At 35.8% G+C, this 12,127-nt stretch overlaps 1 protein-coding gene across 2 annotated transcripts in view; it reads left to right on the top strand.

Annotated features, from left to right (window-relative positions):
* CEP112 (centrosomal protein 112) overlaps positions 1-12,127 on the top strand; it is a 340,946-nt gene that overhangs the window by 160,536 nt on the left and 168,283 nt on the right. For both annotated transcript variants that reach the window (XM_037070013.1, XM_037070012.1), the window contains exon 20: positions 2,028-2,210. In XM_037070013.1, the coding sequence (XP_036925908.1) occupies positions 2,028-2,210 (183 nt within the window). The remainder of the gene's footprint in view (positions 1-2,027; positions 2,211-12,127) is intronic.

Genomic DNA, 12,127 nt, shown 5'->3' on the forward strand with positions numbered 1-12,127 from the left:
TGATGGAGAAAGTTACTCTGATCCTGCATTATTCCCAGAGCCTAGAGCAAGGGGGCACCATTACTAATGACCTCACAGCGGCTTATGGTCACCGATCTTTTTCTAGGGGAAAAAATCTGTAATTCTTCTGCCTTACTTATAGGTTCATTGGTTATTTTTCCTTAGAATATTGTAAAATATTTTGCATTCTATCAATGTTAAACCACACCTGTTCTCCCAGTTTTTCTGAGGCTTTTTGAGATTTCAGTGGAACTTTCCACCTCCCTCTATTTCCTTCCAGTGTGTTGTATACTTGAATGATTTTCAGTAAAATGTTAAACTTTGTTATAATGATGCTTAATAGCATGACACTGAGTAGAAATGATAATGTGTCTGAGAACTAAAGATATTCTAACTCAATAATTCATACAGTTGGTTGACTGGAAAAAATGCAGTAACATCAACACATTTTTCAATTCTCTTGTTGGAATTAACATTGTAGTTGTATGGAGCACAGAATAAAGCATGTGAATTTATTTTAAATAATCAAAGAAAACTTCTCTTTTCTACCTTATATAGTGTTTAAGGAGAAAATTGTTATTTTTCCTATATGTTACCAACGGTAGAATAATGTGGAAGAAAGATTCCTACATTTTAAATAAACATGAGTTCACTAGAACACATTTATTCTTAGATGCAAAATAAATTTTATTGTATTATAGATAATTTTGTTCTGGCAAGCATATATATGCAAGAGTTAGTATACTTCTCTTTCTTCTAAATAATATAATAAATGTATGTGTGATCAGAAATTTATTGTTGATTTCCCAGTTCTCTAAGAAAACTCACAATAGAAGAATTTTGAAACCTCTGTCTAAATTAAAATCAAATTTAATTTGTGTTTTGATTCTTATTGGTTAATAGAGGATGAGAATTTTTAATCTCAAAAGAAGGTAACTTCTGAAATTTAATAGAGCTGGCATGCCTGGAGAAATGAATGCTATAGCTTTAAGATAAGGTAGTCTGGTGATTCATTGCACGAAACAAGATCGATTTGGAGCAGGCTCCTACTGTTAGCTTTTTTGAAGATGGATTCTCACGCCGAAAATAACACAACGTATTCTAGATAACAGCAGTTTTTTCCCCTGAAATCCACCAAAACTGAAGAAAAATCCAAGTGACTGTTCTTAGCAGCTGTGTGGCCTGGAGTTCACTGGGGAAGCTGGCTTCCTGCGGTCCCCTATTCATCACCTGCTTCAAAGACAGCCTGGCTGGCTATAGTTTGCAGGCCAGGTAGGGTGCCATTGTGCACAGTCTGGGAGGATTAGTATCAAAGCTGCGGCAACCAGGCCCTTGGTCTCCGGCTGCCATTCAGTCTTGCAGGGAGAGGCTAAGACTGGCCAAGGTCACAGTCTCCAGTGTGGAGTGGACTGGGAAAGGATCCTGAGAATAGAATGCTTTTTATGAAATCATGGCGCAAGCTTGCAGCACAGCAGGTGCCCTTCTGGAACACATAACATCTGTTTGTGTTGGTGTACCGTAGCTGACAACGAGATAATAGAGCTTTGAAATTTATCATTTTATTTTTGAAAAGACAACTGTATATACAATAATCCAGATGCATATTTACCTCCGTTCTTTCATTTGAAAATCATAAAAAACCTGACCGATTTAATTGCTGCTTGTCCGTGTATATATTTAAGCAAAAAGCAAAGCGTACTGACTATTAACCATTTATAACCATTGTTGATCAGTAATACCCTAATTCTTGGAGGGGAAATACCTAACATTCGGCATATTTTTTTCAATGTTCAGGCATTTGTGTCAACAGATTGCAGAAGGATTAATTGAATATGCCCAACTGTCTCGAATATTTGGAGATTGAGGTACCCCTCCCCCCAAAATGAGAGTATTCAAGGGTGAGGTAATAATGACGCAAAAATAAAATTTTCAACTTGGATAAATTATAGAAAAATTAAGCTGTCCATGAGTTGTCATGACGACAAGGATGTTCTGTTGATGAACTGTCCTCCTCATTGTCCAATCAGATAGTAGAGCTGAAGCTGGAGCATGAACAGGAGAAGACGCACCTATTACAGCAGCATAACGCAGAGAAGGATAGCCTAGTCCGAGACCATGAACGGGAAATTGAAAACCTGGAAAAACAGCTTCGCGCTGCCAATATGGAGCACGAAAATCAAATTCAAGAGTTCAAGAAACGAGATTCACAGGTAATTATCAATAATATTTGATAAAACGGGTGTCTTTTTAAAAAGTCATCAGCGTTTAATGTCTTCTTATTATTCTTGTTGATGCACGCTGTTTGATCATTTGCAAAACTGACATATAAATGTGATTTTTCTGTTTTCTTCCCTCACCCCCCCCTCGTTTGAGGCATGAATAAGGCTTTAACTACAGAAACCACAGGTAGCCAGATTAAAAATCCCATGGTGTGCTATAACTTGGCCCCTTTTTTATAATCTTGTCTCAGTTCCTTTCATGATGGATTTTTTAAAGGTATCTGCCCCCTTACCCCTCCCCTCAGCCTTAGCAAATCCCTATGAAATATATCAGCCTCACTCCTTGCTTTTTGTTTTCATCTCTGTAGGTAATCAAGCAGCTGTTTTAATATTTGCTTTTGCTTCCTAGTGTTGCTTTTTTCATTAGTCTCTATGTTTGATTAGATCACTCAGATGGTAATTGATAAAAATGACTCCAGCGAAGGGCTAGTTCCCATCAGGTCTGTTGCTTTTTCCTACACACACACGCATGCCTCCTAGCCTCCATCTCCGTGGTCCCTGTTGGAAGCCATTTGGCAGAATAACCCCCAGCTGCGGTAGTATTTGGCTCTTCAAACTTATGGATGAAATGTGCACTGTCAGCATGGAAAATTATCTTTATAAATTTCAGATGAAAAAACATCTTATTGAGTGTGTATCTTGGTAGTACAATACATTCTTTAGGTTATACAGGGTGGGGCAAAAGTAGGTTTACAGTTTGTATGGAAAATAGTACAATAATTAATTAATAATAATACAGAAATAAACTCTGTTTCGCATATTCACAACTATAAATCTACTTTTGCCCACCCTGTATATAATTAGAGACCTTTAATGCATTCTTGAAGAGGTCTCTTGTGAAATCTTGCTAAAGAGAAATTGAAGAGCATTTGATAACAATAGCAAGATATTTTCTTTTCTAATAAAACCATATAACACACTGGGTTTCGATAACTCTCATTACCATTGAAATCTAACCTTATTATTCACATCACACACAAGCTTTTTCCTAATTATTCTACCTCCCCAAGTAATATAACTTTAAACATTGAAATAAATATTTTATTTGTTTTAATATGTATGTAAACAATTTTATAATTACCTAAATATGAAAATACTACAGACTAAGTAGATGTTAATTTCTTGAGTAAAGAGTGGGAGGCGGTAAAGCAAAGAATGGGAGTTACTGCTTATTTTTCATTTGACCTTGAGTCTTTTACTTTCAGATAATGACTGGGCAATATAGATATAATTAGCGTGGGGTTTTTTTGGTCAATAATATACATTTATAGGAAACTTATTTTTCATTTTTCTGGGGCTTGATGACTAAGAAGGTAGTCTCAGTATAGTACCCATAGTACCGGAATTAGTCAGTGGTCCCTATGAAATCAGCGTGTGTTATATTTTTGCCTCCAGCCTCATTAGAGCTTTTGTAAAATCAATGCTGGTCTTTTGATTGTTAGCCATGCAATTTATTGAGAATAATTTCAAACTTAATTTCTCCTTCAAAGATGATGCTAAGTCTCCCATTGTCTTCTATGATACGATGTTTGAGTTGTAAGTCGGTGTAGTGTCTGTTTACCTAGTAGAATGAAATAACTGATACAATAAAATCCATTAATTTATATAACTAACTATTATTTCAGTGCTGTTGTAGACAGCCAACGCAAGTGGAGGCCAAAATTAGAGGACATCTTTGTGATACTGGCTATGTCGTATCTGCCCTATGTAGGGTGCGGTTCACCCAATGATAACAAAGAGGAAATTTTAGAGTTGTTATATGTAATTAAGCCACAGGGACATATAATCAGTTGTTAATGAAATTCCTTCTAATTGAAACATTAAGTATGAGGACCATATAGCTTCTTCACATGCTGTAGCACAGGATTATATTTCTCATCATTTGAGTCTGTTTTGGAACAATTGGAATTGCTGCGTGGGAATGTAGTAGACAGTGGCACAGCAGGCTGAGAGCATTCTTGATCCAAAGGGAAATGACTTCCTGTGTAAACTACATACTTAGTTAATTCTAGAGAAGATATTTTTAAAGAGATTATCATTAAGTTATATATTTAAAAATCTTATGTATACCTAAATGGAAATATTTTGTATTTATTTTGGTTATTCATTGAGGCTGTTGTTTCAAAGTTTCATTCAGGTAAGTCCTAAATTTTCTAAATATATCCTTTTTTGATTGTGTTCTAATTAATCTAATGTATGATACCTTCTAAGTCCTGAATTCCATTCACAGTTTCCAAAAAAACAAAGTGGGAATATACTTTTAAAAATAGATGTTTTTTTCAAATGACTGTTTTGTGATTTGATGCAGAACAAACACAAGTATCTTAAATATTGGATTGTATAATTTTTTTGTGTGGGTTCTGGAGAGATTTGATTTTCAGCTTATGTTTGGCTGCTTCCGTTTAGCAAAGGAGGCCATTTTGTGGGAAGGACCAGGTGAAATACTTAACCAAAGAAGACCAGTGAAATAGCTGTTTTGGATACTATGCCTTTGTTTGCTGCTTTTCTTCCATCAGATTCTTGAATGCATGCAATATACTAAAAATTGTATGCTAAATACACAGTATTCTTTTGGCCTTTCTAAATGGGTAATATATTGTATATGGATAATAAAATCATTATTATAAAGTATAGTTACCTACCGTAGGGTGAATCGTATATCAACCAGGAAGTCTTTCTTGGTGAATATGCTGTATAATTATTATAGTTTGGTTGTGCTTAGTTGTTATTCAAGTAACTTCTGTTTTATATAGAAATGGTGAGATATAAAAACACAACTAGGGCAGTTAACCATTTCTCTCATTTTATTTGGTGCATTCAGCTAATTGTTCTATGCACATACTATATTTCTGTCATAATACCTTGATTTTCAATGGTAGCATATTTCTGGTGTCATTTGCTAAAGTGCACATTAAATTTACCACCCTCATACCAGGCATTTAGTCTGGTATCTCCTTAAGGTCATAATGTTTAAGAAAAAGCATGCAGATCAGTAGATATAAAGATATGTGGAAATTCACCACCTTATTATCAGATATTTCTCATTTGCCAAATCCTCCATATTGAAATTATTTTAAAGAAGGCTTTGATTGATTCAGTCCATCATAATACAGAGAATTTATATTTCCCTGATGATTTTTCTAGTAAAGCTTCTTATACCATGGTAGTTCTGCATGTAATTCTTGTTTTGCTATCGAACTGCAACGTAGTAAGAGAATTTCTGCAATTTACCCCTTTGAATGGAGAGAAAAACAGGACCTGGGGTCCTTGATCTCTTAGTTGTTCTTTTAGGACCCTGAACCACTTAGAGACTGTGTGATCGTTTAGTTTGTTTCTGCAGTGAGTGGTGTGCATGAGACTGTTACAGAGAACTGTTGTGATCCACCCCAGAGATGGTGTCACCATCTTAGGACAGCTGTGTAAGTGACCTGTTGAGGTACACACAGATTGAGGGTCAGGTGACCAAAGCAACAACAGTGAACCACCATCAGATTAATGTAAATTAGACACAACAGATTTGCAGGTTGTCATTGGAAAATCCGTGAAAGTTAGAATTTGAATGTAGTAATACGGCCCTTGCCTAACATTGCCATCTCAATGCCTTCACTGATTTCCTAAACTGAGAATTGATTCTAGTATGAACAATTTTTGCATGATAAATAGATCATCTTAATTTTGCCATATTGATTCACAGTAAGAGGCTGCACCTATCACTGATTCTAAAATGTGGGCTTTCCAGAAATCCCATCTTCCTCTCTTATATTACCAGAAAATTTTCCAAAAAAGACATATGTGGTGAAACAGTTTTAATTTTTAAAATTATATCTCAACAACATTATTGTCCATGAATTTGGGGATCTGGACACAAGATAAAAATCTCCATTAATAAGCTCAGTGTGGGTGCGTGCAGTGGATTAGGCCTGGCTATCATTCTTCAAAGACTGCCTAAGGACAGATTTAACAAGACTTGTATTCTGAACATTGTTGTTAAACCTGCGTGGTCTTTGGGCTTTTGGGGGGAAGCATTTTTCTTTTGAAAACACATGATTTTAACTTCTTTACCTGCCAACTACTTTCAGAAAGGATTTGAGAGGCAACATTTTATAATAAATACATGCTCAAACAGGTAAAATATAACTGGAAATAATAATTAAGCAGTGAATGACATTTGGCACATCAGAAAATCTATACTTTAATAAATGTTTTGGTTAAGTAGAAGTTTTCGTTCTATGCCTGGAAGCCATAGCAAAGAGGGAAATATGATAAAATGTGTGATTATTATTATCTACTAAAAAATTATACCAGTTCATGTTGTTGTTGTTTTTCATGGTTATTGATTTTGTGAGTAATTTTTGACATCGGACTTGATATAAAGGACATTGACCAAAATAACTGATTGTGTTCTCTGTGTGTTAAAATATTTGGAAATTAAATCTGGTGGGAAAAATCTTAGGTTCCTTAATTATGTTTTAAAATATAATTAGCAGTTTTTATTTTCATGTGCCAAAATTTTATTTTAATTTATTGGGAATTCAGTTATTCTCAACATCAAAAAAACACAACTGCTTTGAAAGATCCAATTTTGTAGATACTATAAATGGAAAGAAAGCTTATTTTAAGTCACAAGCCTAGCAAATTTTGGTACTATCATTACATGACTGTCCCAGAAACCCTTACAGAATGTCTTCAGGAAGTAAAAATTAGGAATATGGCTGATATTGGAAATAGTTTTAAAGTTAATGCCCTAGTGCTAATTTCCAAGTGTATTTGTTCTCTCTCTCGCATCTGATCCTCTTGTTTTCTGAATGTGTAGTATGGAAAACGGTAGGCAATGTAAAATCAAGTGGTAATTTGGTCCAGCTATATAGGATATTTGTACTTGTACTAAAATAGTTCACATCCTACTTACAAAACCAAAATAGTATTTTATCATCAATATTTATTCACTAATATCGTGTTTTCAGGTAGTAAAAATTTTTACTTCTTTGGGTCAAGCTGGACTGATGGCTTGGACAAAGCAAACTGCGCACACTACGTCTCCCTAGTGTAGTAAGGCTGTTGCTGTTACCACAAGCCTGCTCTGTGCTCCCTTCCCCTCCCTAGTAACACGCGCACTCACATCACAGTGGTCTTCCAGCTGTGTACACACCACACTTTGATACTCATCCCCCAACACCTTGTGGTATTTGTATTAGAGGGAAGAGGAGTTTTAAGTATTAAGTGGGTTTTGCTGCAATTCACATGTTTTTTATTCCATGTTTTATTGAATTTATTGGGATGACATTGGTTAATAAAACCATACAGGTTTTAAGTGTACAGCTCTGTAACACGTCATCTGCACACTGTATCACGTGCTCACCACCCCAAGTCAAGTCTCCTTCCATTACCATCTATGCCCTTATACCCTTCCCATCTGCCCCCACTCCCCTGCCCTCTGGTAATCACCGCACTATTGTCTGTGTTTATGAGGGTTTTTTTGTTGCTTAATCCCTTTACCTTTCTCATATATGTTTAATGTCAGACATTAGAAGAGTTTGTGAGAAAATGTTTTGAACAATTCACTTTATTTTTTCACAAATAATGGAATTGTGGTAAAACCCCACATTACAATTTTAAATTTACTTTTTTTAGGTGAAGTTTCATAGCATTATCTGAGTGCATACTATTAAGATAGCCGAAGAACTTCCTGTGTACCTTTAAAATATAGAGGGTTCCCTAACTAAGCCACATTAAAAAGCCTATGTTGGAAATACTGTTTTTCTGACATCAAAACCATAGATCATACAAAATTTCTCAAATAGGATCAAAGTCCTTCTCCATTTTGATATGGACACATTGATAGAAAGATCTCATTTTTCAACTAGTGTTCAATAGTGGTGTGTCTAATGTTATTACATATTAATTTGATATGTATTGTATTGATATATCACTATATATATATTACTATGTATAAGAATACTATTTCTTAGGTTTGTAATTAGGAAAAATATAGGGAGATGCTCTTTCAAGTAAAGTTTACATTTTTTGTAGGTCACCAGCTTTCTTTTGCCAGCGTAATTCTCAAATTCTATAATTATTTTCATCTTATAAGCATGAGGGTAGCATATATAGCTACAATTAAAGTGTTATAAATAATTCAACTTGGTCCTCATTGTGGAGAAAATTATATTAAGTTTTAAACAACGAAAATAGGCTGAGCCAAATAAATTGATTTCTCTAAGAATTCAATTCATCTGTAGAAATATTATACAGTATATCTTTAGTCCTATGAATATTTTTTAACTGTGGCAGTTACCATAGAAACCACATTCGATGGTGCATGGTCCACTTTCAGATAAAGAATATTCTTTTTAAGGACAAGCCTTCCAAATAATGTATAAAGTATTTTCTTTGAATTAGCAACCTAATGTCAATTAATAATGATTGCTTTAAAATCTGTCTTTTGTTCTCAGTATACTTAATGGGTTCTTTAGAAATATTATATTGTTCTTGAAGAAGAGAATTCTATCCTGGAGATATCAAAGATGGGATATGAGGTGGCAACTGCCGTGTTGCAGAGTGGGGGTGGCTAGGGAGCCCCAGTCCGTGTGTGCACCATGTTCCAGCAGACAAGGAGGTTTTCAGGCACATCAGGTGTCGAGGCGCCCAGCAACAGTACAGTCAGATGAAGTAATCTAAAGAGATGAGCACATCCAGTTATTTTTAATTTACAGATAAAGAACCTGTGGTTCAAGGGCATTTTCTTGCCCAAGGTCACAGAACTAGCAAGCCAGGGCTTCTTACTCTTAATTCAGTGCTCTTTATCTCACAGCCCCTCTCGAGAAAGATTTTAGATTTTTTGAGAGATGTAGACATGAGAAAAAAGAAACAGGGTTGTACGTGAATCTTTGCCTGGCATGGGAGACAGGCACTGGTACTCTTTGTTCCCGTGCTGAGATTCTCTCCACAATTTGCATTTCTTTCAGTGATTTGCCACACTTGATGTTGCTGCAAAGTCGTAATTGAATCATGCTGCTTGAGTTCCAGTTTTAGTAAGCAGTACCTCCTCGGACCACACGGAATTTTTATGCTTGTATGTTTAACAGCAGTAGCAGCAACAAATATTTATTGTTATGCTTCCCACGTACCAAGCTCTCTGCTAGGCTTTGTACATTGCATTATGCCGTTCAGTCCTTCCAATACCTATAAGGATTGTATTTCTTATTTGGAAACTCTGTTTTGACCTTCTTACATGGGTCAGAAGACGACCATATTTATTTCCAATTTGTTGATAAAAAAAACATTCAGAAAGCATCATGAGTAAATTGCCTCAGGTTACATAACTAGTGGTTAATGTAGCTGAGACTTAGGGAAGTGGCCTGTTATGTATAAGCTTGTGGTCTCTGAATTTTATTTATTCTGCATAGATTCTACTATATTTGCAATCTTGGGTTATTAATACATTGCTAGATTTAAAATAATGATACCCATAACTCAGACTATGTAAATCCAAATCAAATTTTGGCCAATAGTATGACTCTTTCTCCAAAGCCACAAGCCATGGCCATGCCTCTATTCTGAGGCAAATTAAACTCTGAATAGATATGTACTTCTTAATATTTTATTTGGAAATGACTTCTTTCCCACAAATTTCAGAATTTGTAGAATGGAAAATAGGATTTTAAATGGGTTCACTTCAGGTTTTCACATTACTACTGAAATAAGAGAAGTCCAGAGTAAGAATCTAATAAGCTTTTAGGTCAGTGGGACCTACTGGTCTCTATAAAACTTGCTTAGGAATTTGAATTTAGTACTGGTGAGTATGGTATGTTGTGAATGGTTCATTATAGATGAAAGTCTGTTAGAGTCACATACTAATTTGCAATATTACATATGATCCATTCATTTTATGGAATGAACCTTTAAATCTCAAAGACTTCAATGTTAGTATTTTTTCCCTAAGGGAACTTAGGTGTTTTGTCCGGTTACATGAAAACAGTTAGTCAGAACCTTTCAGAGTGAGGTCAAGTAAGTTCAAACTTGGGGACTTTCGCAGTAGAAATACAGGGAATAGTTAGAAAATGTGTTTCTTTTAGAATCCTCGAAAACAATTTATGTTGATATAATTTTGCTTAATTCTAGAGTTATTTTAGTCAAAATGAAAAGGTTTCGGGTGAATTGAGTTTTTATATAAAAACCCCGGAGATAAACCATTACTCCACAGGCTGAATGTCAGTCCCACTGACATAAGGAAGAACACGTTCGGTTGTTTTTAGCATATTGCTCTTGCTTCTCCTCTTCACCCCGACCTCGGGGTAATTACTAAGAGTGTTGACAGAAATTATCTTTGAGGAAATATTGGGTGAATAACGCTTCTTTCTTGATGTCTTTGAAAAGTCATTTTTGGATTTCTGACTCAGTCAGTTCTCTGAGAGTCGTCCCTGATGTCTTTATTTGTATATTTTAGGTAATTTTTTGTGACAGAGAGGTTGAAGCCAAGTGCAAGAAATGATTGGCAAAATGATGATATCATTCTGTGTTCAAAGGGCTGGCAGATGGAAGCTCGTTAAACTGTCACTTTGTCGTCCACTCAGGACTAATTGGAATCATGCGCAGTTGCGTGATGTGGTAGATAGTTAACACCTGAGCATTTTTCATGAGGAAAATGGCAGAAATTGATGTCAGGACGACCTTAAACTCCTCTTTGAGGAGGAGAGCAAGGCATTACATGAAACTAATAGTCTGTTTTCCAACTACTTAATACTTATATACAGAAAGTATTTGAAAAATATCATCATTGGGAGGAAACGTTTCAGTTATAAAAATTGGCCTGATACATACCTAACACATTGAAACTGGTAGATTAATGTGAAACTTGAGGTGATGTTTTTCAGTTGAAACAAAAACTTAAATTTAGTGAAAATTATTTTTCTTCACTTGTTTTTACAAGTATTTTATATTGGTATTGGCCTCTGAGGTACCGTTGGATATTTGTATTCTGGGAGGTTGGAAATAGACCGTAAGAAATTAGAAAGGAACAATGTACAATTCGACTCACAGGGTTTGAAACCCCTGTGTTATTATTCTGGTGCGTTTTGCTTTGTTTAGGTACGAAGTCAAGGCCTGAACTTACTAGTTCCATTTGAAAATGAGTGAATGAATTCATTCCTCGGAGAAGGCAGTTTCCCCGACATGTGTCCTGGGTGTGGGGCTTCTTTCCCTCTCCGGGGCCTTGGCGATGCAGCGCTAGTCTCAAGGTGTGAGTATGCACACGTGTGAAGTGCACACGCCTTTGTGTGTGTCCCACTGACGTTATCACTCCCTGGAGCAGAGGAGTTTTCAGGGAACGCGGAGCCAGCAGTCCAGCCAGACCTAGCGTCTCAAAACAAGGGAATCTTCCAGTGGAAGTACTCGAAAGTTACAGGTCATTAAAAAGGTTAAAATTAAATTGGTGATTCGTTCCTCTCAAGTTTGCTCTTTAAGTCAGTACTTATTAATGAAACAAACCCCAGATCCCTAGGGTTAAGTGGAGCCTTATTTATTTTGTTATTTGCAAAGATGTCATTTAATGTACGAAATGCATGTGTTCACCAAATGTTTCCTGAAAACATTTTTTTGTAATGTAAATGTTAGGCTCGCTTGTTGGGCAAATTTTATAATGGCTCCAGATAAAGTGATGTTGGCATGTGCAACGAGAGAAGTGAAGTGTGAGGGTTGAAAACCTTTTGTTCTTCAATTATTCAGAAATTACTGCCAAAGCTGTCTTAGACAAAAGCCATGAGGCACAGCGTGTTCCCGTTCGCTGTGAAAGTCAATCCTGACGTGCAGATGCTAGTTCAGGCTTTGGGAAACATGGGAACATGCACCCT

Source organism: Sturnira hondurensis, unplaced genomic scaffold (assembly GCF_014824575.4).
Source record: "Sturnira hondurensis isolate 20B ecotype Veracruz unplaced genomic scaffold, ASM1482457v3 Scaffold0018728, whole genome shotgun sequence".
In the NCBI taxonomy this organism is placed as follows: Eukaryota; Metazoa; Chordata; class Mammalia; order Chiroptera; family Phyllostomidae; genus Sturnira; species Sturnira hondurensis.